At 46.3% G+C, this 27419-nt stretch overlaps 1 protein-coding gene across 4 annotated transcripts in view; it reads left to right on the top strand.

Moving 5' to 3' along the window:
* Nucleotides 1-8393: 8393 nt before the first annotated feature.
* Nucleotides 8394-27419, top strand: part of Wwp2 (WW domain containing E3 ubiquitin protein ligase 2) — a 122085-nt gene continuing 103059 nt past the window's right edge. The window contains exons 1-2 of one of the 4 annotated variants that reach the window (XM_050144083.1): nucleotides 8394-8495; nucleotides 23716-23800. In XM_050144083.1, coding sequence (XP_050000040.1) covers nucleotides 23731-23800 — 70 coding nt within the window. In that variant the 5' untranslated portion in view covers nucleotides 8394-8495; nucleotides 23716-23730. Of the gene's footprint in view, nucleotides 8496-10622; nucleotides 10743-17630; nucleotides 17815-23715; nucleotides 23801-27419 lie in introns of those variants that run through there. The other 3 variants (XM_050144080.1, XM_050144081.1, XM_050144082.1) reach the window with 3 other exon arrangements.

Raw genomic sequence — 27419 nt, 5'->3', positions numbered from 1 at the left:
CTCGAAAAACCAAACCAAAAAAAAAAAAAAAAAAAAAAAAAAAAAGAAAAAAAGAAATCTTTCTGCACCCTTGATGGTACCCATTGTCAGTGACCCAAATATCTTCTGATGCCCAAGCATTTTAAATTCTTTAAATTACATTATTTATGGCGGGGGGGGGGGAGCAGGCCAGGTGCTCATGTGAGGGCCAGAGGACAACCACGAGAGTCAGCGCTAAGAGAATCCTAGAAGGAGGAGTGGATGGAGGGGACGGGCAGGAGGTGGGGGAGGGAACGGGAAGGGAGGAGGGAGGGGCGCTGTGGTTGGTATGTAAAATAGATGAAAAATTCATAATGATAATAGTAGTAAAGAGAATCCTGGAGGCAGAACAGGTAAAGTTCTCGGGTGGAGGTGCTTCTTGCTGCCTCCTCGTCCCTCGAACTCAGAGATCTTCCTGCCTCTGCCTCCTAAACTCTGAGATTAAAGTCGTGCACCACACACCTAGTCCCCGAATATTTTATAGTGATAATCTTCTTAACCCTCAGTCTCCCCAACCTTCAGAATTTATCATTCTGCCTGTTCTGAAATTATATCCCAGTTGAAGACTATCTAACTCCTAGAGAAATTTTTTTCTAGTGTTTTGGCGTCTGTTTCTCTGCAGGCTCTGACATTGCCTATTGTCTCCTCTTTCTGGATTTACCTGATTTTGCTGAAGTTTCACGCTAATCTCCCTCCCTGCCTTTGGATGGCCTCCCACCCCTGTCATCATATTCTCTTCTTGCCCTGCATATATGGTACCTTCCACCTCAATCAACTCAAGTTCTTTTCTTCGTCAATGCTACCTATCTGCCAGACATTAATGATCGTGGTATACAAACTCTATTTATGCATATGTATGCTTTTTATTTATATGTATAAGTTTGGGGTGCCCAAGGAGACCAGAAGAGGGCGGCAGATCTCCCGGGGCTGGAGTAACAGCACTGTGATCCACCTAATCTAAGTGCTCTGAGCCAGTTTTCTGGTCTGCTCCTAAGAGCCCTAGAGAACGCTTTCTAAACATTTATGTCCGATCCTCATGCCTAGTCCACATTTCCTAGAAATTTTATCTGAAAATTTCCGGCATCCACCCTTGTCAGCGTTCCGACGTTATTAGCGTAGACGATCTCACTGTGTAGCTCTGCACATGTATGCTTTTTATTTATATGTATAAGTTTGGGGGTGCCCGAGGAGGCCAGAAGAGGGCGGCAGATCTCCTGGAGCTGGAGTAACAGCGATTTTGATCCACCTTATTTAAGTGCTCTGAACCAGTTTTCTGGTCTGCTCCTAAGAGCCCTAGAGAACGCTTTCTAAACATTTATGTCCAATCTTCACGCCCATTCACGCCCAGTCCACATTTGCTAGAAATTTTATCTGAAAATTTCCGGCAGCCACCCTTGTCAGCGTTCCCACGTTATTAGCGTGGACGATCTCACTGTGTAGCTCTGACCGGGCCAGCATAAGCTCTTCCCATTCTGATGCCACCACAGTCACGTGCTACCATCACCGACAAAAGCATTCGAGGTAGGAATCTCTGAGCCACCCCATCTCTACGCCCACCACCAACCAACTTCACTAGAGTCGGCATCACCAGAAATGCTTGTCCGGGCCCTTCCATCTCCCGTCTCATTACTCGAGTCAAGAGTGACCCCTCGGGCTGGAGAGATGGCTCAGAGGTTAAGAGCATTGCCTGCTCTTCCAGAGGTCCTGAGTTCAGTTCCCGGCAACCACATGGTGGCTCACAACCATCTGTAGTGAGCTCTGGTGTCCTCTTCTGGCCTGCAGGCATACACACAGAATATTGTATACATAATAAATAAATATTAAAAAAAAAAAAGAGTGATCCCTCTTCCAGATTTCCCTATCTGCGGTAGACTTTCCACGACGACCTAAACAGTGAGTGAAGATACAGAATCGGAGTCTAGTCAAAGAGATATGTATAAGTTGAAAGGGATTCTATGGTTTAAAGCCTAGATGAAGAATGATCTGGAAAGTTGGTCCTGGCAGTTCATGCAGACAATCCCACTACTTCAGATTTAAAAGCAGGAAGATCGAGAGTCCAAGGTCATCCTTACTTACATACCTAGCTCATTAGCCTGGACTACCGGTGATTCTGTCTCACTTGAACAAAACAAAAGAAAAGAAGCTGATTTGGTTGAGTGATTCTGAAACTCAAGTGTGCCATGGAACCCTAGAGAGCTTGCACAAACAAGCTCACGGGGTCTCAGTTTCTGACGTGGTAGGTGTGGACAGGACCATTGCAGTCCGTATTACCTGGCTTGGAGAGACAGGCATCCTGGTGCCCTGGCAGTCACCGTGGAATGCACCTCTCCTGCCTATAAAGAAACCTGGGGCCTCTGACTCTCATAAGTCTGAGTCCTCCGGAGAAACAGGTGCACACTGTCTTGGACCTGAAGGATACATTCTTCAGTCTTTCATTGGCAGAGGTGAGTCAACCCATCTTTGCTTTTATGTGGACTGACCCAGTGGGAAATTATATTGGGCAACTTACATGAACCAGGTTGCCCCAAAGATTTAAAAATTCACCAACCCAGGGCTGGAGAGATGGCTCAGAGGTTAAAAGAACTGACTGCTGTGCTGGAGGTCCTGAGTTCAATTCCCAGCAACCACATGATGGCTCACAACCATCTATAATGAGATCTGGTGCCCAGAACACTATATACATAATAAATAAATTTAAAAAAATAATTAAAAAAACACAACCCTGCCAGGTGGTAAAGGCATATACCTTTAATACCTTTAATCCCAGTACTTGGGAGGCAGAGGCAGGTGGATCTCTGTGAGTTCAAGACCAGCATGATTTACAAAGCAAGTTTCAGGACGGGCTCCAAAACTACACAGAAAAACCCTGTCTCAAAAAAAGCAAAAAAACAAAACAAAATTCACCAACCTGTCTAATGAGGCACTAAGAGCTGACCCTCCCATCCTTCCATTAGAGGTTTCCTGGGAAAAGATTATGAAAGGGCTCCAGAGGGTCTAAGAGTTACAGACCCTGGGCTACAGAATGCAGCTAAGAAGTCCCATCAGAGACTTTCTCTCCTGGATACCAGCCGAGGGGAGGCTAAAGGAGCCTGTCTCAGAGTGGGATTGCTGCCATCCTTCAGATCCCAAACCAAAGACTAAGACACAGGTCCAAGAGTTCCTAGGTGCAGTCAGGTATTGCTGCCTCTGGATACCAGAGTTTGTGGGACTAGCAAGGCCCTATACATCAGCACAAAGTGGACACCGAACCCCTAATCTGGACTGAAATGGAAGAAAAGGCATTTGAGGCTTTAAAAACCACTTTGAATCAGGCGGTGCTGGCACACGCCTTTAATCCCGGCACTTGGGAGGCAGATGAAAGCGGGGATGTCTTGAGTTTTAGGCTAGCCTGGTCTACAGAGCGAATTCAGCTCCAGTCCCAGTACTTCCAGCTGCCTCAAAACTAAGTTTCATCTGTTTGTCCATTAAACAAAAGACAATAGGAATTCAACCCAAATTTGAGGGCCATGGAAACACCCTGTGACATAGCTGTCCTCATAAGTGGGCTCTGTAAGAAGCCACAGGGTAGACCACCTGTCTAAGAGCTATGGCAGCTACGGCTAGTCTAATGGAAAACAAACAAGTTAATTCTGGGTCAGGATCTTCTAACTCACAGTACCCACTTGATTGAGACCCTCCTCCGAGGAACACCAGAACGCTGGCTGTCTAATGCCTGTGTGACCTAGTACCGTGCCCTACTCCTGGTCTACCCTGAAGTCCGGTTTGAGAAATCCAGTGCCATCAATTCTGTTACCCTGTGACGACCTACAGGTGCTCACCCATGACTGTCATGAGAAGAAAGATGAAACCAATACATGGGAGCCGTAATAGCCACTTTAACTGAAATTATTTAGGGCCATGTCAGGTATCCTAGCCCAGAGAGCAGAACTGATTAATCTGACCCAGGATCGCAGATAAGGAAAAGGAAAGCCCAGCACCATACACGCAGACAATCACTATGTCTTTACTACTGGACACGTCTGTAGCATGATGCACGGAGAAAGAAGGCTTCTCCCTCCTGGACAAAAGGACACTAGGAAATTTTGGCCCCCCCTAGAGACTATTTGGCTTCCCCTATGAATTGCTGTCCTTCATTCCCAACTGAGGGCCTGGCTGTCCGGCAAATGGCCCTCACATCAGTGGGGCCTATTGACTCCATAATAAAGAAGGAATGGACAGCTCAAACCCACACGTTGATGGAGGACACCGAAGGGAAAGATCATTCTCCCAGAAACAACAGGCAGGACTCTGGCAATGACCTTCACCAGGCTACTCATTTGGGATCCACAACACTTTCTGAGTTGCTCAGACCAAGGTATGTTATAACTAGACCGAAAAGGGGTTCAAATGAGGGACCAACACCTCAGTGAACTCTCGGAAAGGAAAACTGACGTCACTGAGATTGGCCTGCCAGGGGAGGATACTTGCTAGTTCTTATAGATACCTTTTCCGGGGGGTAGAAGCATTCTACCCAGACTGAAATTGCACAAATAGTAAGAAGCTTCTCTAGGAACTGGTCCTGATTTAGCCTCCCCTTAGCAATGGGGTCTGACAGTAGCCCAGCTTACATAGCCAAACCTCTCGATTAATAACTAAAGATTTAGATAAAGACTGGAGACTTCACCGTGCACACAGACCTCAGGATGTTGGGCAGGTAGAAAGAAGAAACAGGACACTACCAACAACAACTACTGTCATCAGAGTCCAGGGAAGGGTGCATGGACCTCCTCCCTTGGTTTAGCTTTGGGCCTGCTACACCCCATACAGGGAAGGATTTACTCCCTGCGAGATTATATTTAGAAGGCCTCTCCCAATACTTCTCTAGCTCAGAGACCAGCAGTTGACAGAGCTCTCTAAGCGTTCCTTTCCCAAGACATTACGAGCCCTCCAGTCCTCCATATAGGCTATCACTGGACTAGCTGAGAGACCTAGCCGACCTCCGAGACCACCACCATTTATCCTTGTTCGTGTCCTTTGATACAAATGACCTGGTCAAGCTGGTAACAAAAGGGGTGCTAGAATCCACTTGGAAAAGAGCCGAGATGGCAATTCTCTCCACTCCTCTGATTGTGAAAGTAAGTAGCATTGCATCATGGATCCAACACACCCAGCTCAAGGAAGTGGAAGACACGAATGTTGATGCCAAATAGACCGTCTCTGGGCTAGGGACCCGTTACAATTAAGGCCCTTTCACTCACTGCCCCTCTTCCTGCTCCTGGGCCTTATGTTTGGTATGAATACAGGGTGATGGTCCCAACCCTACTGCCTGGACCAGGGAACTGAGAAAGACAGATGAGATACAGGGGAGGTGACAGCTAATGTGGCTATAGACCAGCAACACACATTCCATCTTATTTACCCTCTGACGCCCAATTTAAGCTTCTGGTTGTACTGGAGAAAAGAAAGATATGGGAGTTTATCTTTGTAGGCAGGAATACAGAGTTTATAATTCTATGCATGCATGCCTTGAGGTTGGGCCGCCTGGAACAAGGGAATTTCCATTGCGAAAATTAAGAGTTGTGAAACTGAGGCTTCCTGAAGAAGTCCTTAAGAAAGAGTCTGGCTTTTACAAAACAGGGAAAACCTGGAGAATAAGACCCTATGACACAGGAAGGGACCCTGGGGATAGAGTTAATCATTTCCAGCCAGAAACCAGCCAGGATTACTGGTTGGACTGTCAGCCCATTGACTGACAAGTTCATTGTGACTGGGGGCAGCCCAAATTAGTGTTAAAGGATTTGCAAGGAAATGGAACTTGTCTAATATCCACAGCCTTTCATTTAATTAACCACTTCCCCGTATTCTGATGCCCGTTTTTCAGTGGGTTAACTCATCTGTAGAACAGCAGTATTACTGGGCCCTGAGACTGCCTGGTGGGCGTGTACTAATGGTGACTAAGTGTGCCTCTCTCTCTTTTTTTTCTTTTGATTTTTCGAGACAGGGTTTCTCTGTAGCTTCGGAGTCTATCCTGGAACTAGCTCTTGTAGACCAAGATGGCCATGAACTCACAGAGACCTGCCTACCTCTGCCTCTCGAGTGCTGGGATTAAAGGCCTGTGCCACCACTGCCTGGCTAAGTGTGCCTCTACTAATGCTTTCCAAACTAAGTATAGACAGGCTGATCAGGACCTAAAGGTATTCAAAGTTTCCACTTCTGAATTAAAACAACAGTTGGATTCCCTGGCAGAAATGTTTGTTCAAGACTGGAGAAGCTTCGACTTACTGCTCATGAGACAAAGGAAACTATGTATGGTTTTGGGAGAAACCAGTTGTTTTATGATAATTGATCAAGAGTAATTAGAAAAAATTTAATCGTTGAGGAAAACCTCCAAAAGAAAAACAAAAAGACAAAGACATAAATCAAATAATCCCAGTTTAATTAATAATTTAATGTTTGCTTAGAGCTCTTGGGTCTGTTGGCACTAGCTGGACCTTTAATTCTCATTCTGAATGGATTAATGGCTGGCTCCGGCATTTTAAAGTATATGGCCAATTATGTATCAGTTCAGTAAATTCAGTGGTTCATAGTACCAACTACCCCTACCCCCGTTTTTATTTTTGAGACAGATTTTTTTTTTCTGTGTAGTTCTGGTTGTCCTGGAACTTGCTCTGTAGACCAGGCTGGCCTTGAACTCACAAAAATCTGCCTGCTTCTGCCCCCTGAGTGCTGGGATTAAAGGTGTGCGCCACCTTCGCCAGATCCAACTACATCTCTTTAGAGTAGGGGTAAGTTCACAATTTGACTCATTCACTAGGATCAGTGGGGAATGTAACAGGGCCTCAGACCTTAGTAGGCACCCAGAGCTCAGCACAGCTGACTCCATGATAAAAGCATCACTCGGGCCATGAACTCTGCATGCAGACAGCACCACCTGCCACAGCGAAAAAGGACCTAATCCATTAAAGCCCATAGTTCTGGGAAAGTCTCTAAACGTACCAACCTTGCACACCCAGTGTAGTTGAGGGCTGGCTAATAAAGACTTTGTATTGGCTTAGACCCATGTCTGAACAGTCTTCTCTAGTAGATAACCCACGACAAAGGCAGCAGACACACAGGTCGTACACAGATGTCTATGTAGGCAAAACAGCCATATAATAAAATACTAATGAAAAAATCATGATTTTCAGTTAACCAGAACCAAACTGAACAAAAAGCCAGGTGGTCTGGCACTCATCTATTATCTGAACCATCGGCTGGGAAGTGGGTGCCAGCCTAGGTCACACAAAACTGTGACTGGACCTGTCTCCTCCCTCCACTCCCCCACGGGCACAAACTGGTAATCCTAACTGCTCAGAGACTAAGGAAAAGGGTCAAGGCCAGTTAGAGAACTTTAAGAGAGACCCTGCTCCAGGTAAAACTAGGATGGTAACAAAAGGGCTGGCAACAGAGGTCAGTAGTAGATCCCTTGACTAGTATGGGCAGGGGCCTGGGTTCAACCCTCAGTCCTGTAAAACCCAGAAAGTTTCTCCTGTGTAGGCGCTGGTGCCTGCAGCGCCAGAAATCAGGAGGCTGAGGACAGCGTTGAGCTCCAGGTCAGCCAGGGTTCCACAGAGGCCCTGTTTGCCAATCCATAGCGTTCAGCTTACTCCATACAGGGAGGAAATGGGAGTTGGCTCCCCATAGGGACACTTATGGACTTGGGTGAAGTTTTGAAGTGTGCTCCCCCTTTCCCTTTTGCTTCTTGGAACAAGAACAGATGCTCTACAAAGGCTAGGGCATTTATACTTCTAGAACTGAGAACAAGGCCTAGCATATAGTTGGCACAGGCTGCCAACATTAGCAAATACACGAGATGCTTAAGTTTGATCAGGATACTTTTGTAGTGTCAGTACATCCTTTGCAAATTTGGGGACACGGCTATAGTTACACGGTTTATCAGACATTCAAACTTAGGATGAGCATACGGTTTTTTGGTTAATAAGTTTTTTGGTTTTTCAAGACAGGGCTTCTCCGTGTAGTCTTGGCTGTCCTCGAACTCACGCTGTAGACCAGTCTAGTTCCAAAGTCAGAGATCTGCCTGCCTCAGCCTCCCAAATGCTGGGATTAAAGGCGAGCACCCGGCTAGCACACGGTTTTTGTCCAGTAATCCCCGACAGGCTCGGTGACTTAACTGACCGGATGGTCTTCTCCCACCTGTACCACGGAGGGAAACAACTCTATCTACTTCCAAAGGAAGAAATAAGACTCCTGGTGCCCGGCGAGCCCCCCAGTTTATACGTTGGCTTGGGTACAGCCACAGGAGGAAGAGATCCTTTCCTTTACGGACTTCAGTAAGTCAAAGGCTCACAGTCTAGGTTTTTAGGTGGTCCGCACCTGCGCGCCCCGGCCAGCCTCTTCCGGGTCAGGTGACCGCGCGCGCTCACGTGACCCGGTCCGAGTGCGGGCGCTGGAAGGCGGAAGTGGAGCGGAGTTAGGCGCCGCTGGTGTGGCCGCTGCAGGTAGGTGGCGCGGGCGCTGGGGGCTCGGTGGCGAGCGGGCGGCGCGGGGTGGCCGGGGGCGGCCGGCGGCGTGAGGGGCCGGGGGCGGCGCGGGGCGGGCGCCGGGGGGCGGCGGCTTCCTGTGGGAGGGGCCTGGCGCGCGGTTCCGGCCTCCGAGGAGGGGTGTCCCGGCTCGCGCCCGAGCGGGGTGGGCGCTGGGCCCGGTGGGAGTCGCCAGCTGCTGGCACTTCCGGAAGGGGGACCCCTGCCTGGGCGCCTGCGGTGCGGAGGAGCCGCGTCTGTGCAGGGGTTCCGACCTCGGCCGGGGAGACTTGCTAGCTCCCTTGGAAGGGGCTGCCTGGGAGTGGGCGTCTGGCTTGTAGGGACAGGGAGAACAATCTGGACGATGCGGCCTGGACCCCGTTCCGAGAGTCTTCCTTCGTCCTCTTTGAAGAGGACGGCGACCTGAGAGTTTGATTTCGGTCCCGTTCAGTTTTTAAACTTCAGGAGGGATTCCTGAGTCTTGATCGACCGACTCTGGTCACACCCACTTGGCCCTGTTTGCTTAGGGTTTCCACTTGTTGGAAGTCTAGCCCTTCAGATCATCTTTCTTTGAGATGCTCCCGGATCAGCTAATCTTCGAGAACAAAAAAAATTTAAGACGTGTAGATGCTTTGCTGGGATCATAACATGACTTACAACCCACACTGTTGTCAGCGACCTGGGCCAGCGTTACCTCAGCAACGCCTTGACTGCTTAAGTCTTGGACAGTTGAAAAGTGTACCGACACTGCTCTAGACATTCTGTCTGAGGCTTAAATTACGCAGCTTCTTTTACCATGTGACTTCTTATCTTGACCAGCTGTGACTAGGTGGGGTGACACAGAAGTTTCCGTGGTATTCCTTAGAACTGTGTGAACTACCTAGATCATATTTTTTTTTTTTTTTGAGGTTAAAATACCCATCTTAAGGTTGTTCATCCTCCAGGCTGAGGCATGAAGTTGCTTGCCTCTAAGTTCCAGGCTAGCCTGCGCTACACTGTTAAGTCCTAAACAAGCAAACGGGCCACCCTCTTTCTCTTTACATTTACTAAACTTTGCAGAAGGGAAATTAGCTTTATGAGTGCGATGAAGGAGTAGGGCTTCAAATGGGACGCTGACAGGAGCCAGAACCACAGGTCACTAGGGGAAAGAAAGTACTTTGCATTGGTATATTAAGAGTTGACGGCTTTGGGGTATATGACAAACATTCAAAAGTTAATTTTTGTAGCAGTCTTGAGAAGTTATTTACTCTTAACAGAACAAACAGCTAAGAGAGTTTGACTTAAAAAAAAAAACTCTGTGTGTGTGTGTGTGTGTGTGTGTGTGTGTGTGTGTGTTCCTGTCTGTGTATGTATGTCGTATGTAGGGTGTCGGTGCCCACAGGGTAGAAGAGAGCATTGGGTTCCTTGAAGCTAGAGATACAGGTGGTTGTGAGCCTCTGGAGTTTCGTGCTGGGAACTAAACTTTGGTCCTATGGAAGAGCAGTAAATGAAGCCGGGCAGTAGCGGCGCACGCCTTTAATTCCAGCATTTGGGAAGCAGAGGCAGGTGGATCTCTGTGAGTTTGAGGCCAGCCTGGTCTACAGAGTGAGTTCCAGGACAGCTAGGTCTGGTACACAGAGAAACCCTGCCTCGAAAAATTAAAAAAAAAAAAAAAAAAAAAAAAAAAAAAATAAATAAATAAATAAAAAAAAAAAAAGCCCTAAATGAATGCTGTAGCTGCTGAGCCATCTCGGCTTTTTATGCTTTCCTTCCTTGTTTACTCATCTTCCTGCTAGAGTAAGTCATTCAAGGGCAGCAATCCTATTTTATGTGGCTCCCTTGGCTACTAGCCTCTTGTCTGGTATGTTGTGAGTACTCAGTCAGTGTTAGAGAAATAAGGGGGTTTCTAAAGGTCGCCCTGCTGTATGTGGTGAAGAAGGGGTTGGACTTAAGTTTTCTGTCTCTTTGGTCAGCAAAGCTAGCTCTGGTCTGTGTTCTTGGTCTACGGGACAACAAGGAGCCTGAGGGAGGGAAAGGCTTGGGTTGGCTTGCCAATCGCTTTCACTTTGTGTTTTGTTGTCGAGCTTTGCAGCCATAGCCTTCCTTTTTGTATTTTTTTCTTTTTAGACAGAATCTCTAAAGTTTCCCTCGGTGGCCTCAACCTCCTGTAGCTCAGGCAAGCCTTGAACTTGTGCTTCTCCTGCCTCCGCCTCCTGCGTAACTGGGACTGCAGGCCTGCACCACCAGGTAATCTTTACTAAATGATAGCTTTCCCATCTGCAAAAATCTTATACCAGAATCTCATTTATTCTTATTTATTTATTTAAGACAAAGTTCCATTAGGTAGCCTTGGCTGGCCTAGCACTCACAAAGATCCACCTGCTTCTGCCTCCCAAGTGCTGGAATTTTAGTTGTGTTAAATTAAAATTAAATTAAAATTAAAACTATGCTCAGCCTTTCTTTTGTTTGTTCTTTCTTTCTTTTTTTTTTTTTTGACACTGTGTCTTTTGGCTTTTTGATACAAGGTAAGTTGTAGCTCAGGCTGGCCACAGACTGGCTATGTTGCTAAGGAAGCTATGATTGGTTGAGTCTCTTGTCTCTACCTTCCAAGTGCTGGAGTTGCAGGCATTCATTTACCATTGTGTGTGGCCCAACATCTCATTCAAGCCATGATCTGTGGAGGATGCATTGCTCTCCTTCTGTGGATGAAGAAGCTGAGGCTTCCTGAAGTCCTTACTTTAGATTCCAGACTAGTAAATGAATGACGGAGTTGGCTCTCTCCTTCCACCTTGTGGGTCCTGGGAATCCAGCTCCAGCTGTCAGGCTTGGTGGCAAACACCTTCACCTGCTGAGCCGTCTTTTCCACGTAGGTGTTTTTATTCCTAGATCTATTAGGTTTTATTCATAAAAGCAGTAAAAGGTTTCATTTAAAAATAGTTTTTAAATATAAAAAGTGTGCTATTAAGGTGGGTATAAGCGGCATATACCTGTAATCCAAGCAGTTGGGAGGCAGAAGTGAGAGGATTGCTCACTGCTACTTTCTTACAGGCATCGTGCTGGAGTTTGGCCATTCGGCATGGAGGCCGCTGGCCACGTAGGACTGTTGAACCCTGGTATAGCTTGTGAATGTCAGATCCATCAGATTTTGAAGATTCAATATGAAAGCTGAAATGTTGCCTTGCCCCCCATCCCTCTGAGCCATTGTTTCTCTGTGTAGCTCTTGCTGATCTGGAACTCACTCTGTAGACCAGGCTGGCCTCAGATCCACCTACTTCTGCGTCCTGAGGGCTAGGTTTAAAGGGGTGTGCCACCATTGCTCTGCTTACACTGATGTTTTTATATTCTAGTAAAATCATATAAATGCAATCTATAAATACATGCTACAAATGGCAATATTTTATATTTATTATGTTAAATTTAATATAATTAAGTTTCAGTGGGGAACAGTGACTCATACCTATAATCAGCACTTTTTGGGGGGGGGTTGGGAGGCATGTCTCACATTTGCTCAGTGCTCAGGCTAGCCTCAAACTGACACCCCCTTTTGAAGCCTGAGCCTCTTGGGTGCCAGGATTACAGGTATGCTGGTTCCTGAATAAAGATTCCAAAGAGAAGGCATGGGTCGCGTGACTGACTGAGGGATAAGCATGATCAAATGCCTGGAAGGAGAAACACTTGGAAGGTTTAGGGACCAGCCAGGAACACAGTATGGCTGGAGAGGGGTAAGTGAGTCGGGGGTGGAGAGAATGAGTTCACAAGGGTGTTGGTTGTGGGAGGAAATAATTGGGAAGGCCGGGGAAGGCCTTGCAGGCCTTTGTGTGGATATTGGTTTTCCCAGGATGAGTGAAGCATTTGAGCTGAGAAGTGGATACAGTCCTTCCTGCCTTTTGGCAAACCCACTGAGATTATTGTGTGGAGGAGATAGGGAGCCAGGGAAGAAGCTAAAAGATGGATGAGGACAGCATTGCCACACTCGGTGAAAAATGCATTGGGCTAGATTTTGAAGCTCAGCCAGTGGGATTTGTGGATGAGGTGACGACGGGGATGTGGAATGTTGGGAGGATGGGAGCAGGCGAAAGTGACTCCAAGTTTTGGGTATGAACAAGTAGAAATGGAGCTGCCAATAAATGGGGACAGGAGCTGGAGGTGTGCCCAGCTGGTAGAGTATTCACCTCATGTGCATAAAGCCTGAGGCATAAACACCTCGTGCACACGTCTGTAATCCCAGTGTTCATGAGGTAGAGACTGGGTTATCCTTTGGATCAGCCTGGGCTAGTAGGACCCTGACTCAAAAAAAAAAAAAAAAAAAAAAAAGGAGGGGGAGCCTATAGGGTAGCCAGGAGTTGGGTTCGGTTTTGTTCACATTCATTGTGCACAGCCTAGTGTAGACCCAAGGGAAGATGCTGGGGCAGTTAGAGGAGTCCCTGGTGTCAAGCAGGGACTGGAGGTCTGTAACCAGGGCTGGAGCTAAGAGTGGACAAGGTCACCCCAGGGTATGTGAACACAGTGCTGCAGGGTTTGAAGTTGTGGAGTAAATTTCAGTCCTCTGAAGGCCTGCTGGGAGCTGCTGCTGGTCAGTAGGAACTTGGGCTTCTTCTTTTGTCATTTAAAGACCCTTTTTTGTTTTTGCCGCAGGATCTCACTAACTAGTCCTGATTGTCCCAGAACTCACTGTGACCTGGTTGGCCTTGAACTCAGAGATTTCTCTGCCTCTTCTAAGTGGTGAGATTAAAGGCCCTTTTAAAAACAACAGGCTTGAGGCTGCAGTGATAGCTCAGCAGCAAAGAATACTGGGTGTTCTTCCAGAGGACCCTGGTTCCCTGGTTCAATTCCCAGCAACCACATGGTACTCACAACTGTCTGTAATTCCAGTTTCAGGGCACCTGATACCTTCGTGCAGGCCAGACACCAATGCACATCAACAAAAATGAAACAAATACCAACAAGCTAATAGATTTTTTTTTTCAGTAGTTGAGAACTGTTCTAAGATCGGCTCAAGTGCTAACTCCAGGAATTTCTGGCTTTCTGTGTTGACAGCCAGTTTAGGAGCCTCCAGGGTTGGAAAAGAGAAAGGCAGGTGGAACAATAAATGGTTTTTCTCTAAAAACTTATTTATTTATTATATATACACTTTCCAGGAGACAGTGCCAGGTCTCATTACAGATGGTTGTGAGCTACCATGTGGTTGCTGGGAATTGAACTCAGGACCTCTGGAAGAGCAACCGGTGCTCTTAACCTCCAAGCCATCTCTCCAGCCCCAATACATGGGTTTTTAAAGTTTAAAATACCAACTTTGCCAAACACAAGTTGAACATAGTTCACACACACACACCCCACAGTCTGCCATCATGTAGAGTAAGCATAAATGTAATCTCATACTGACTGGTGAGTGACCCTTGGATTTCAGTCATGGTCTTGGGATCTGATGTTTTTCTCAGTAAGATAGTGTATTCATGAGCATCAACTCAAATTGTGATTAGAGCAGTGAGCTGTTAAAAAATGCATTTGTGAAAAAAATACATTTGTGTATTCATTGCATGTACATGTGTGTTAAGGCACATGTGTGGAGGACACCATGAGATGGAATGCAGATTCTTGGTGCTGGCAGCAAACACCTTTTCCTGCAGAGCTATCTGAGCAGCCTGGCCCAAGAGAGCCTTTGAGTACCTGCATCACTTAGGACTGTGATGGACTCTGGAATCTCTAAGATCTTGTTCCATTAGATTCCAACTGGAGTCTTTATTATTATTATTAAAAATTTCCACCTCCTCCCATGTCCCTCCCCCTCCCCCCTTCCTCCTCCCTCTCCAATCCAAAGAGCAGTCAGGGTTCCCTGTCCTGTGGGAAGTCCAAGGTCCTCCCCGCCCAGCTGGAGTCTTCAGAAGGCTGTGAGCTCCCTGTTCTCATTAGTGCCCTCAGCTTAGAAGCAGTGACTTGCTGGTAACTGCTGGGCAACTCCAAGTCTTCACTTATGGCAGGCCTCTTCCTTTGGTCATTCATGCCTTATTTGTTGTGTTTTTGTTTATCCTGAGATCTGTTTTGTCATCTCTGTTATTATTAGCTGATCATTTTCCTTCCATATTTTTTTTTTTGGTCAGATCTATCTAAATCTTTTTCCATCTTTTTTTTTTTTTTTTTTTTTTTTTTTTTTNTTTTTTTTTTTTTTTTTTTTTGAGGCATGGTTTCTCTGTGTAGCCCCCTGGCTGTCCTGGAACCTGCTCTGTAGACCAAGCTGGTCTTGGACCCAGAGATCTGCCTGCCTCTGCCTCCCTAGTGGTAGGATTCTAGGATTAAAGGTGTGCACCACCATGCCCAGACTCCTGTTGCTTCCTAACTAGCTGGGTATTCCACTGCATGGCTGCTGACATCATCTATGATGTCATGGGAACAGCAGCCATCCACATTGCGGCCCACAGTATCTCAATAGTTCCAGAAAGTTCTCTAGCTAAAGATTGGTGCTGCATCTGTGGGCCAGTGTTGACAGTCACATCAGAAGTAATGCTTCAGCTGTGTTTAATGTTGTTCTGTTTCTTGATGGCTCCTTGAGAGCTTGTCTGCTCCAAGCCGTAAGTCTCACCACCACCCTCAGACCTTTCCAGTGACCAGCTGCCTTGGCAGTGTCGTCACCTGCATTGTTTTGGAGACAGATCCGGGGCACTGATGTTGGGTGGATGTGGTGCTGGTCTTATCTCCAGTGTACCTCACTCAGGCACACCACTTTGGTCTCCTTCGGGCTGAATTTGGACTGCATGGTGGATGCAGCTGGTGCTGGTAGCCTCTTCTCTCCAATTGTTACCTGCGAGTTGGCAAAGTCTTCCAACTTTGATTGCTTTTGTATTTGGGCCTCTGGTGAATGGAAGGCAGTTCAGTGCTAGACGGTGGGGAGAGGCCGAGAAAGAAGCCTGTGTGTGTGGAAAGATCTAGACGAGCTTGGGCACGGGAAGGGAGGAGAGGTCTTTGGGATAGACTCTGCTCTTTTGTGTCTTTCAGAAGAGCAACAGAGTTGGTCTTTCCTTATAAATAAGCCTGTTTCTCTCGTGTTTAGGGTGCTAGGAATTGAACCTGGGGCCTTGTGCTATCAGGCCAGCTTATTACCTCTGAGCTATGCCCCAGTGCTGCTTCACCATTTTTATCCCTCAAGATGGTCTCAGCTTTTCAGTCTGCTCTGAATTCACTGGTGTAGCATAGGCTAGCCCTGAACTTGTGATTCTTCTGCCTCAGCCCAAGGTTATAGGCCTGTCTTTCTTTTCCTTCTCCTCATTCTCCTCCTCTTTTTCTTCTTCTTCATGTGTGTGTGTGTGTGTGTGTGTACGCGCGTACACACGTGTGTGCTCATGCATGTGTTGTTTTTAGGAAGTACAGGGTATGAACCTAGAGCTTCATGTGTGCCAGACAAGAGTTCTGCCACTGATCTACTACTCCAGTACACCCCTCCTCCTTTTTTTCCTCTCTTTTCTCTTTTTGAGACAAAGTGTATCCCTGACTGGCCCAGAACTCTCTGTGTAACTCAGGCTAACCTTGAACTGACAGAGATCTACCTACCTCTGCCTCCCTAGTACTGGAATTAAAGGAGTCTTTTCTTTTTATTTTTTTGAGACAGGGTCTCAAATTTACTGTGTAACTATCACTGGCCTTAAAATCCTGGTCCGTCTGTCCCTACCTCCTGAATGCTGAGCTTCAAAGATCTCTCCCTTCTTCCCTGTCTCCCTCCCTCTCTCCCTCCCTCCCTCCCCCCCTCTTTCTCTCTCTCCCATTGCAGCATGTAGCCAAGAATAACTAGAACTTTCTCCTGGAGTCGGGAGGATGAGGCGTTCAGGGTTGTCCCCCACTCTGTAAAGAGTTTGAGGACATCTTGGGCTAGCGGCCCTGCTAGAGAACAGAAATAGAGTGCTGAGTGCAGGCCACGCTGCTTAGGGCTCAGTGCTGCTTAGAGCTCATGGCTCAGGCATGTCCTTACGTCCTGAGTACTGAGAAGAACAATAAGCAGGACTGGAGAAGTGACTCAGTGGCTAAGAACCCTTGCTGGTCTAGAAGACCCAAGTTCAATTACCACATGTTGGCTCACAACTGCCGGAAACTCCAATTCCAGGAGATCCAACCCCCTCTGAGCTCCATGGGCTTCTACATGCACATGGTGCACATAGGAATTCAAGTAGGTACACACACAAGAAAATAAAATATGAATAAATAAATATTACAAACTTAAACAAGAAAAAGTAATAACCCAACTGGTCCTAAGAACCCAGATGGTAATTAAAAGGTATAGCCATACAATGGAGCAACAGAGCACCATTCAGCCATAAAAGGATACATGTTACAATGACCTGAAAACATTCTATGAAAGAAAACAGTCACAAGAGGCCCCATGACGGTCACATGATTGCGTTTGTATAAATTGTCTAGAGTAGGCAAATCCTCTGTGACAAAAATAGATTGATGCTTGCCAGGAGCTGGGGGTGGGAGGGGTGGGCTGGCTGTGGCTGGTTGTTGATAAAATAGGGTTTATTTGGAGCTAATGAAGTGGTCTGGAATTGGATGGAGGTGATGGCAGCTCAACTCTGAATCTAATGAAACCAGAGCAAGTGCATGCCTTGAAAGGATGATGATGTTGTGAGGGCTGTAGCTTAGCGGATAGAAAGCTCTGGGCTCTGTCTTCAGCATTTCACAAACCAGTTTGGATGCTCGCATCAGTCCATAGCACCCAGGGTGTGGAAGCAAGAGGATCTGAAGTCCATGGCTACATAGTGAGTTTGAAACCAATCCTTGATGGAGGAAGGTCATTGGTTAAATAAACTGCCTTGGCCCTGATAGGTAAGAACATAGGTGGGTGGAGTAAATAGAACAAAATGCTGGAAGGAAGAGGAAGTGAGGTCAGAAATCATGCAGCTCCCCTCAGAGCCAGACGCGATGGAGCAAGCTGCCAGGTCAGACATGCTGAATCTTCCGCGGTAAGACCGGTGTTATGTAGATTATTAGAAATGGGTTAGGCAAAATATGAGAATTAGCCCATAAGAGGCTAGAGCTAGTGAGCCAAGCAATGTTTAAATGAATACAGTTTGTGTGTTGTTATTTCAGGGCAAAAGCTAGCCAGGCGGCTGCTGAACTAATCCAACATAGATATTTTGAAAATGCTTTGAAATTTGGATCTAAGGACATGATGCTTTGGAAAGGAGTTTCTTATTTTGTTTTCACAGAAGGTGTGAGTCTGTGGATTTCTTCTATCCGAATATGATGGACCACGCCCTCCTGAAGGGTTGCTGTAAACATCTTCAGAAAATTGCTTCACTCAACTGCCAACTGAGATGAAACTAGCACACAGGTTATACCATGAAAGACCTAAATAACAGCGCCCCCATTCAGCAGGACCACAGTGAAGAAAGTGACCAGAGTAGAGAGGACTTGAGGCTTCTCACAGACCTGTGCTTTCTCTCAGTTCCCTGCATGATAAATGTCTGGGAGCTACCCTCTCTGGTGTCTGCCTAGAGTCTTCAGATCCTTCAGTCTGTTGGGAAACAAAGTTGGGAAGGGTTTAAGGAGGGGTAGCTGCACGTCTGCTCTTCCCATACAGTCTTTCATTTTTATTTCTTTTTAAGTTTTTCAGTCTTTTATCCTATAGACCATGCTGGACTCAAACCTGGAGATTCAACTGCCTCTGCCTCCCAAGTGCTGGGATTAGAGACCTGCACCACCATGCCCAGACTCAGTCTTTTATTTTAAAAGTACTTTCAAGGCCCAGTACTTGGAAGGCAAAGGGAAGAGGATCAGGATTTCAAGACTGACCTTGCTACCTGATGAGTTCAAAACCATCTGGGTCTATAGGAGACCATGTGTTTAAAAAGCAAACTATTGGCTGGAGAGAGAGCTTATCAGTTATATGCACTTGTATGGAATTGGGAGGACTGAAGTTTGTATCCCAGCACCTGAATAACTGAATAATAAGTCAGGTGTCCCTGGTGGAGGGCTGAGACAGGAGGATTACTGTGTGCTGCTGACTTCCAGCTTAGTCAGTAGATTCAAGAAGAGACCTTGCAGCAAAGGAGTAAGTGGGGAGTGACAGAGGACGGTACTGATGTCCCTTTCTGGCGTAGAGGACAGCACTGACATGCCTTTGGCATGGAGGATGGCACTGGCATCCCTTTCTGGTATCTGCGTGCACACAAGTACATGTGCCTACACACACAAGTAAAAAAAATCCTAGCACAGCAAAAATGCCTGTCAAGACTCAGGAGAAGTTCAGAGATAGAATGCCATTTTATTTATTTACTTAGAAATTGGGTAAATCTGCCCAAACTAGTAAAGGAAAGAAGTGTTGATGTCTTCCCCACCTTTCACTGGCCCATTATTGTCTTCAGGGGATGAAGTTCTTGGCCTCCCCAGCCCTCAGTCATATTTAACCACCAGTCTCCCTCCTCCCTGCCTGCCTTGGGCTCAGAGGAGCTCCATTTTCCTGACTTTTTTTCTTTCTTCTCTTCTCCCTCCTCCTTTCCTCTCTCCTACTCTGTCTTTCTGATTGTATGTAAACACTTCCTCATTACTAGCTAGAAGTTGTTAGTCATCCCTGTGTATCTGAATCAGAAACCGAACTCATTCTGTGTTCAAGTTTTCCTGTCGTGTGCATTGGAACTATGAACCCAGGACAGTACTCACTTAGGTCCTGTTGACGGTGAGGCCCTGCGACAAGCCAATAGGCTCTAACTACTTGAGGACCAGTGTCTCTTATTTATGTATTCATTTTGCGTAGAGTTTTGCGGTATAGCCCAGGCTAGCCTCAATCTCTGGCATCTGTCTCAGCCTCCTGTGTGGAAGGTTTACTGATGTGAGTCAACACTCAGCAGACTGACGTCCGTCTTCACTTCCTGGTTATGGTTATTTTCCTTTATATGTACACTGGGCAGGTTTTACAGTCCGCATAGCTTATTTTGTAATGGGCAGGTGGGACCTGGCTAATTGGATATGAAACTACAGACAAAGCTCACATAATAACAGAGACCAGTGTTCATAAATGGTGGGCTGTAATTACAAATGGCTGGTGAGAGAAGGTGATGGTAGATTTGGGGGCCCTTATTTCTCCTACATTCGCAGCTGCCTTTGCTCTTTCTGGACTTTCTTTGGCATTCATCCTTGATTTTGTTTGGGGGCTGTTAGTTGTAGCTCAAGATACTTAGTCTTTCTCTTCCTTAGCAAAGTCATGTGCGGGCTCCAAGTTTCATTGAGTTTGGAGCATAGCCCTAAACTCAGGAGAATAAGCTGGTTCAAAAGCTCCCCTTCAGTTGCCTTAGGGAAAAGAGAGCCCCAGTAGACATCAAGATTTTAAAAAATAGTCTTTTGTTTTTAAAGTCTATAAATAGTGGGCCTTAACCTCTTTTAAAGCACTGACCTGAGGGCCTGATTTATCGCGATTCAGCATACTGTCATTTCCCTAAAAGTTGTTCTCTTAGAGAAAAAGGTCAGACTTACAAAATGGTTCAGAGACCCAGGTACATATTGCGAGAACACTGATTTTGGACTGGAGAGAGGGCTCAGAGGTTAAGAGCACTGGTTGCTTCTCCAGAGGACCTAGGTTCAGTTCCCAACACCTGCATGATGGTTTGCAATCTCCCATAACTCCAGTTCTAGGGAATCAGAACCCTGGCCTCCAAGGGCACCAGATATGCATATGGTACACATATATACACACAGGCAAAGTACTCCTACACGTAACAGAAACATCTAATATAATATATATTAAAAGACCAAATATTGCCCATATAGAAGTTTCTCAGTCTCCGTTCTCCAATTCCCCTGCTGCCTGCCTTTTGTCCTCAGTGGCTCCTTCCTTTCCATGCTGTCGTGTTTTCTTTCACCGTGTGCCCCTGTGACATGCTTATTCTGTGTAAGACCACCTGTCACCAAGGGCATTGTACTGTACTCAGGCTGCATTTCCTTCTCTTTCTGCTTCTCTTCCCTCCTCTCGCCCTGCTTAAGAATTGTACATGTGAACTGGTGGTATAGCGTCACATTTTAGAAACATATCACACTTTTAAAAGGCAGAAAATCCAAAGAAAGTTGTGGGGTTAGACAGTGGTAGTGCATGCCTTTAATCCCAGAACTTGGGAGACAGAGGTAGGTGGATCTCTTGAGTTCGAGACCAGCCTGGTCTACAAGAACTAGTTCCAGGAGAGGCTCCAAAGCTATAGAGAAACCCTGTCTGGAAAAACAAAACAAAACAAAAAAAGTTGTGGGGTCCTAGAAGCTATCCTTTTAGAGTTGAGCGCACTCAGTTGTGTTTGGTGCTGTCTGCACAGCCGTGTGGAGGGGACTGAGAATCATTGTTGGAGGTGGCAGCAAGGTCTCCTGGGATCTTGAGCTCTAGACTACTATTCTACAAGGAACATTCTGGAGGTTTCTACCAGAGGCAGAATATCTATAAAGACCAGTCCAGGGTTACAGGTGTAATTTGAACATAGGACTTTTCCTGTCGTGAGTACAGCTCTGGGCTGATGGTTTGTTTTAATTTTTGTAGCGTAGGCTAACCTCAAACTTGTGACCCTCCTGCCTCAGCCTCCGGAGTTCTGCTAGAATTATAGGTGTGTGCTACCCCGCGCAGCCCTTTCAATGTTTTGTTTTTAAGGCTGAGTCTTCCTGTGTAGCTCAAGCTGACCTTGAACTCAAAGAGGTCCTGCTGCTTTTCAGGTTCTAGGACTTTATTCGTGTACCTCACCTCTCAGCCTGTACGCTGCTTCTACAAAACAGTTTCAGTATGGTCCTTAGATATCCAGAAGTCTCCGAGGCTCCCCATCGTCAAAACTAAAACAACACTGGTCCATCCCTCACCACCTCACTGTGATCACTCCTGCATTGAAGGTGCAGAAGCAAAGACCAATCAAGCCCTTGGTATTGCAGCCAAGTGTGCTGTTGTCCCCATGCTCCCCATCACCATACAGTCTTGGTAGGAAGGAACACAGAATCCTCGAGTGGGCTGACTGGGGTCACACTGTTAACTCTCAGAACTGGGTGGCAGAGGCAGATGAATATTTGCTAGTCAGAGGCTAGCCTAGTCTACAGTGTAAGTTCTGGGATAGTCAGAGCTACATAGTGAGATTGTGTCTCAGAAAACAAAAATAAGCCAGGAAGTGGTAGTGCACACCTTTAATCCCAGCACTGAGAAAGCAGAAGCAGCTGGATCTCTGTGAGTTCGAGGCCAGCCTGGTCTACAGAGTGAGTTTCAGGATAGCCAAGGCTGTAGAGAGCCCTATCTCAAAAACCAAACCAAAACAAAAAAATTTAAAAATTCACTATGTTTTTATACTTAAAAAGTTTGCATCTATGTGTATGTCTGTGTGTGTTTGTTCAGGTGCCAGAGTAAGTGTTGGAAACCCTGAATTTGGAGTTATAGGCAGTTGTGAGCTGCTTGATGTGGGTGTGGGGAACTGAATTCAGCTCCTTTAAAAGAGTAGTACATGCTCTTAACAACAGAGTGTTGAAATAGGAGCGGCGGGGCTGGGTCCCCAACACCCCTGCCGCTTGGCTAGCTCATGCCCGAAATAACAACACACAAACTGTATTCATTTAACTGCTTGACCCATTTCTATCTAGCCTCTTCTAGGCTAACTCTCGCACCTGGACTAGCCCATTTCTAATGATTGTTTGTAAGCACCCCAAGGTGCGCTTACCGGGAAGAGTCTAGCCTATGTCTATCCTGGATCTGAGGAGCTTCATTGCGTGCATCTGCCAGGGAGAGCGGAGCATGGCGTCTCTCTAGGAGCAGAGCAGAGTCTGACCTCACTTCCTCTTCCGCCCAGCATCCTATCCTGTTTATTCCGCCCACCTATCTTTTAACCTATCAGGGCCAGCAGTTTCTTTATTGCTCAGCCAATGAAATCAACAGATTGATATGACACTCCCACATCAACAGAGCCATCTCATCAGCTCCTATTTATTACTAATATTGTGTGTGTGTGTGTGCATGCGCATACATGCAAGCCATAACTAATGTGGAGGTCGGTGGTCAGAGGACATCATTGTGGAGCTGGTTCTCCCCTCCTACTGTGTGGGTCTCAGGGATTGAACTCGGGTCTTCAGGCTTGTGTGGCAGGTGTTGCACCTGCTGAGCCATCTGGGTAGCCGTCTTTTTCTACTCGCTGCTGGAGTAGTGTGCACCTGCTGCACGGTGAGCTGTAGCAGCTGCTGGAGACAAGCACTTGAGCAGTCCTTGAATCTGGAGCCAAAGTGTTGCTTTCTTCATGAAATAACCATTTTCCTTCAGAAGACAACCGAGAAACAAATTGAAGTTAGTAGATTTGAGAAATTGGCAGACATTTTGTTCAAACTGAATGAAGCAAACCTGACACTAAGAAAAACAACTGACAGAATTTGTTGCCAGTGACAAAATCATTCTTACAGAAAAATTACAATTTTGGGACACTCTATCACAACGGGCTTGACAGCTTTCCACCGTTTGGACGCCTATCTGATGAGATCACTGATGACATTCACAAATGTGTGTGTTTTAATGCTGTATAATGAAATGTGCTAAGGTTTAGAATATCTATACAGCTCAAAGAACCAATATTTTCCGAATGAAAAATGATGATGTTCCAAAAATCACTTTTGAGTAGGAGTTCTGTTTCAAGTGAGCTTCTACTTCTAGCCTCCAGGCATGACAGGAACACCTGTTAGGTGGCATCGTGTATTTTTCATGGCTTTATTAGTCGATTGGGATCATTGGAGAAATGTTCAGTCAAATCTTCAGGTTCATCAGACCCATAAAAAAAGCTGGGCTAATAGTTTATTTATTTTTATATTTTTTGGAGACAACATCTCCTAGTTATCGTAGTTATAGCTGAGAATGACCTTGATCTGCTCCTCTTGCCCCCACCTTGCAAGTGCTGGGATCACAAGTTTTGCTGTCATACTAATTGCAGGCATGCATCATCATAGCTGTCCTGGGGTTGAGTTTTTCTTTTTAATTTTTTAAAATTTATTTATTTTATGTGGATGAATATTTTGTATTCTGCATACCATGTTCATGCATGGCGTCCTTGGAGGTGAGAAAAAGGCATCAGGTCCCTTAGACCTGGAGTTCCAAGTGGTTGTGAATACCATGTCGATGCTGAGAATTGAGCCCAGGTCCTCTGCAGGGTCCACAGTGTTCTTAACCACCGAGACGACTCTCAGCCCATTGGGTTGTTATTTCGTCTCTTTCTCAGTTGTCTGACTCTGCCTCCTGCTTTTCTTGCAGTTCCATGGTGATGACATGGCATCTGCCAGTTCCAGCCGGGCAGGAGTAGCCCTGCCTTTTGAGAAGTCCCAGCTCACCCTGAAAGGTGAGTGGAATTGCTTGAAGTAGTCGAGGCACATGTGTCTGGAGAGCAGGTCTTCTGAAGCAGTGTGTTTCAGAAGCCTTTGTTCTCAAAAGCTCACCACATTATGACTAGAGTTCTTGGAAAAGAAGGCAAATCATGGGAAAGTGAGAAAAATGGAACTTTTGGCTAAAATGTTCAGAGATGGCTGATTCCTTTGTGTCCTGGGCTCCCGTCTGTTCATTAACGCCCCACGTGGTCCCTTTGAGCCTCCTGGCCTTAAATGCCTCTAGTAAAAGGTCACTCTCAGATTGCTCTCTGCAGCCCAGACCTTCCTTGGAACTCCCAACTCGTGTAACTAGTAGCCGACTGTCATCCACTGGTGACCACAGAAAAGTGCCCATGTCTGGAACCACACTCTGGACTTTTTATTCTCAAAGCTGGCATTAACCTAGCAGTGAAATTGGCCTTTGGCACTCAGTATTCCTCCCCGCTCCCGGTCGTGCTGACCGCTAGCCGATGGTGCTCTGTTCTGGGCTGCGGTCTGCAGACCTGCCTCTCTGATTTTGCCCTTTGCTTTCCTTTGTTCAGGCTGTAGTTACAGCAGGCAGTAGTCTTGTTGCAGTAAGCCACCAAGTCTCTGCATTTCAGTGTTCTCCTGTGTGTCCTGTTACCTTCTGCAGTTACTGCCTGGGTCATCTGGCCTCCTAACTACACGGAACTCACATGGCAGGCCTCTGCCTCTGGGCCTTTGCGCTTGCCATCTCTGAAGTAGCTTGCTTCGGTCTTTACCCAGAAATCCCCATTCCCTGGTCTACGTATATAATAGCCACAACTTGCTAACTTCCTCAAATGTGTCCATCCCCACTTTATTATTTCTTTTTGAAGGTTGTAATTGTTTAACACCAAATGCTTATATTAAAGATACTTGGAGATTGAACCTAGGGCCTCAGATTTTGGCCAATTTGACTTGGGGAATGCAGCTCAGTTGTTAAGTTGGTAGAGTTTACCTAACATGCACGAAGCCCCGGGTTCAATCCTACTGAATAAATTGGGTGTTGTGGTGCATGCTCATATCCCAGAACTCCAAAGATGGGACAGATTAGAAATTCCAAGTCATTCTTAGCTACATAGTTTGGGATTCCGGATCTCATTCATGTAGGTGGGGATACCACGCCAAACCAACAACAAAAACTAGGGAAAGAGCTGGGCGTTTTGTGATGCACGTCTTTAATCCCAGCACTCACGAGGCAGAGGTAGGCAGATCTGAGTCTGAGCCCAGCCTGGTCTACGGAGTGAGTTCCAGGACACCAGGGCTACACAGTGAAACCCTGTCTCTGTAAACAAACACAAACAAGACAAACAAACAAACAAACAGTGAAAAAGAGCTAAAGGATAAAAACCAAAATCAAAACAGCAGCAACAAAAAATCCTGTCCTTGTCGAGCTGCGAGAGTTGGCTTGGGAGAGTTGTTTCTAGCTTCAGCCCTGCCTTTTACTAACTCTGATTTTAGATAAATTAATTCATCTCACTGAGTCTTAGATGGCTCAACTATGAAGTAAAGGGTTTAAACCCTCTCCCTAAGATTTACTTATTTTTATTTTATGACTGTTTCCCTGCTTGTATGTGTGTTTACATATGCATGTCTGGTACCCATGGAGACTGGTAGATAACATCAGTTCCCTGGAATGGAGTTACACGTGGCTGTGAGCAGTTGTGAGGGTGCTAGGACTGGATTCAGGACCTTTGCCAGGACAACAAGTGTCCATAACCACTGGACCATCTCTCCAGCTCCCCCTTTTACTTTTTTTTTTTTTTTTTTTTTTTTTTTTTTTTTTTTTTTTTTTTTTTTTTTTTTTGAGACAGGGTTTCTCTGTGTAACAGCCCTAGCTGTCCTGGTACTAGCTCTGTAGACCAGGCTGGCCTCGAACTCACAGAAGCCTGCTTCTGCCTCCCGAGTGCTGGGATTTAAAAGTGTGTGCCACCACCACCTACCTGGCTTCCAGCCCCCTTTTTTGAGGCAGAGTTTCACTACAACTGGTCTGGTCTGGAAGAGTGTAAACTAGTCTGGCCTGGAACTCACAGAAATCCACCCTTTGCCCCCTGAATGCAAAGGTGTATGCCACCACGCCTGGCAGGAACTTGCTGATTTTAAAGAAACTATCTAGGACTGATTAAAACTTGTCCCTATTTTTAAAGTTAAGATATGCAGCGCTCCTATCTCACCACCAGGTGGCCTCAGATAGCCTTGATGTACGTGTAAAGCGGTACATGTTCCACTTAAGTCTGTGACAACCCTTTATTCTCAGCCCCACCGCTGTTGCTTGACTCTTAGCCCCCAAAGATTTTTTGTTTTGTTTCTTATGTCCTCCCTACTATTGCTTTTGGGTTTATAATAGTTTCTGTTTCAAACAACCTGAGGGTGGCTGTGAGCTTTGTCAAGTTGTAGACCTTTGTAGAGCTTGTCACCTCCCTGAGGGGTCTGGGAAGGAGCTGGGCTTACTCTTAGTAGCAGGGCCCTCAGTGGAGATCAGTCTTGTCATCATGGGTGAGGCCCACCAGTTATCCTCTGATTTAGGTACAGGGTTGATGGCGTCTAGGTGTGCTTCTTCTGATCAGCTTGGAGTTCTGCTGGGAGTCATGAATGCTGCAGGCTATATGCCCCTGGGAAATAATAGTCGTTGGCTTTATGTTCTATGTGTTTTTACCAGTTTGTTGGTGACAAGTGACTATCACAAGGACTCCTGTGTGCTAGGCTTGGTGGTATGCCTGTAATCTCGGTACTCAGGAGACAGAGGCCATTTTCAGCTGCTTAGTAAGTTCAAGTCAGTCTGGGCTGCACAGCAAGATGCTACTTAAAACCAGGAAACAAATAAAAGAAAACCAAAATGAAAGAGGAAAGAGAGGACAGACAGAGAGACAGAGGGTAGGAGATTGAGAGATTGATTGAGATTAAGTCTCATGAAGACTGGTAACTGAACAAGCAATATAGGTGACTGATCATCATGGAGTGTGTTCAGTCTTAATGCTATGGAAGAAAAATGGCAGAGGGGATATGCAAAGCCCAGGAATGGCATACAGCTGGGGTGAAGTCAGGCTGTTGGGGGCACTTTCTGGCTCATAGTTCCTTCTTTATGTAACTGGAGAAGTGACACCCCCCCCCCCCACACACACACACACTGTGGCCCAGACTGACCTAGAGCTCACTCTGTAGCCCAGGGTGGACTTTTGAACTCAACGTGATCCTCTTATTTTGGCCTCTCAAGTCTGTGGGATTATAGGCCTGAGTGACTATGTCTGGCTTTTTTGTTTTGTTTTTTGAGAGTAGCCCAGGCCAGCCTTGAACTTGTAACAATCCTGCTGCTTCTTCCAACAGCTGGGGTTGCAGGTTTGTCCCCATACCCAGCCTTAGTGGGCTCTCTTCCAAGCCTCTTTCCTCCTGGACGCAGGTGATAGTCTATTCCTCACTTTCTGAGTTGGTTGTGAGGCTTCAGGTCGAGGACGTGTGCACTGCAGTGTCCTAGTCACCGTTGAACGTTAGTGATTGTCCTTCGGCTATTTCTAAAATGTCTGTGTGCTTTGCAAAGAGTGGGGAAATAGCACTCAACTTTGCAGCGTGGTCAAAGGGCTGCTCAGGGCACCA

This window comes from Alexandromys fortis, unplaced genomic scaffold (assembly GCF_014885135.2).
Source record: "Alexandromys fortis isolate MF-2015 unplaced genomic scaffold, M_Fortis_MF-2015_v1.1 scaffold_1, whole genome shotgun sequence".
In the NCBI taxonomy this organism is placed as follows: domain Eukaryota; kingdom Metazoa; phylum Chordata; class Mammalia; order Rodentia; family Cricetidae; genus Alexandromys; species Alexandromys fortis.
This window is presented reverse-complemented; position numbering and strand designations above follow the sequence as displayed.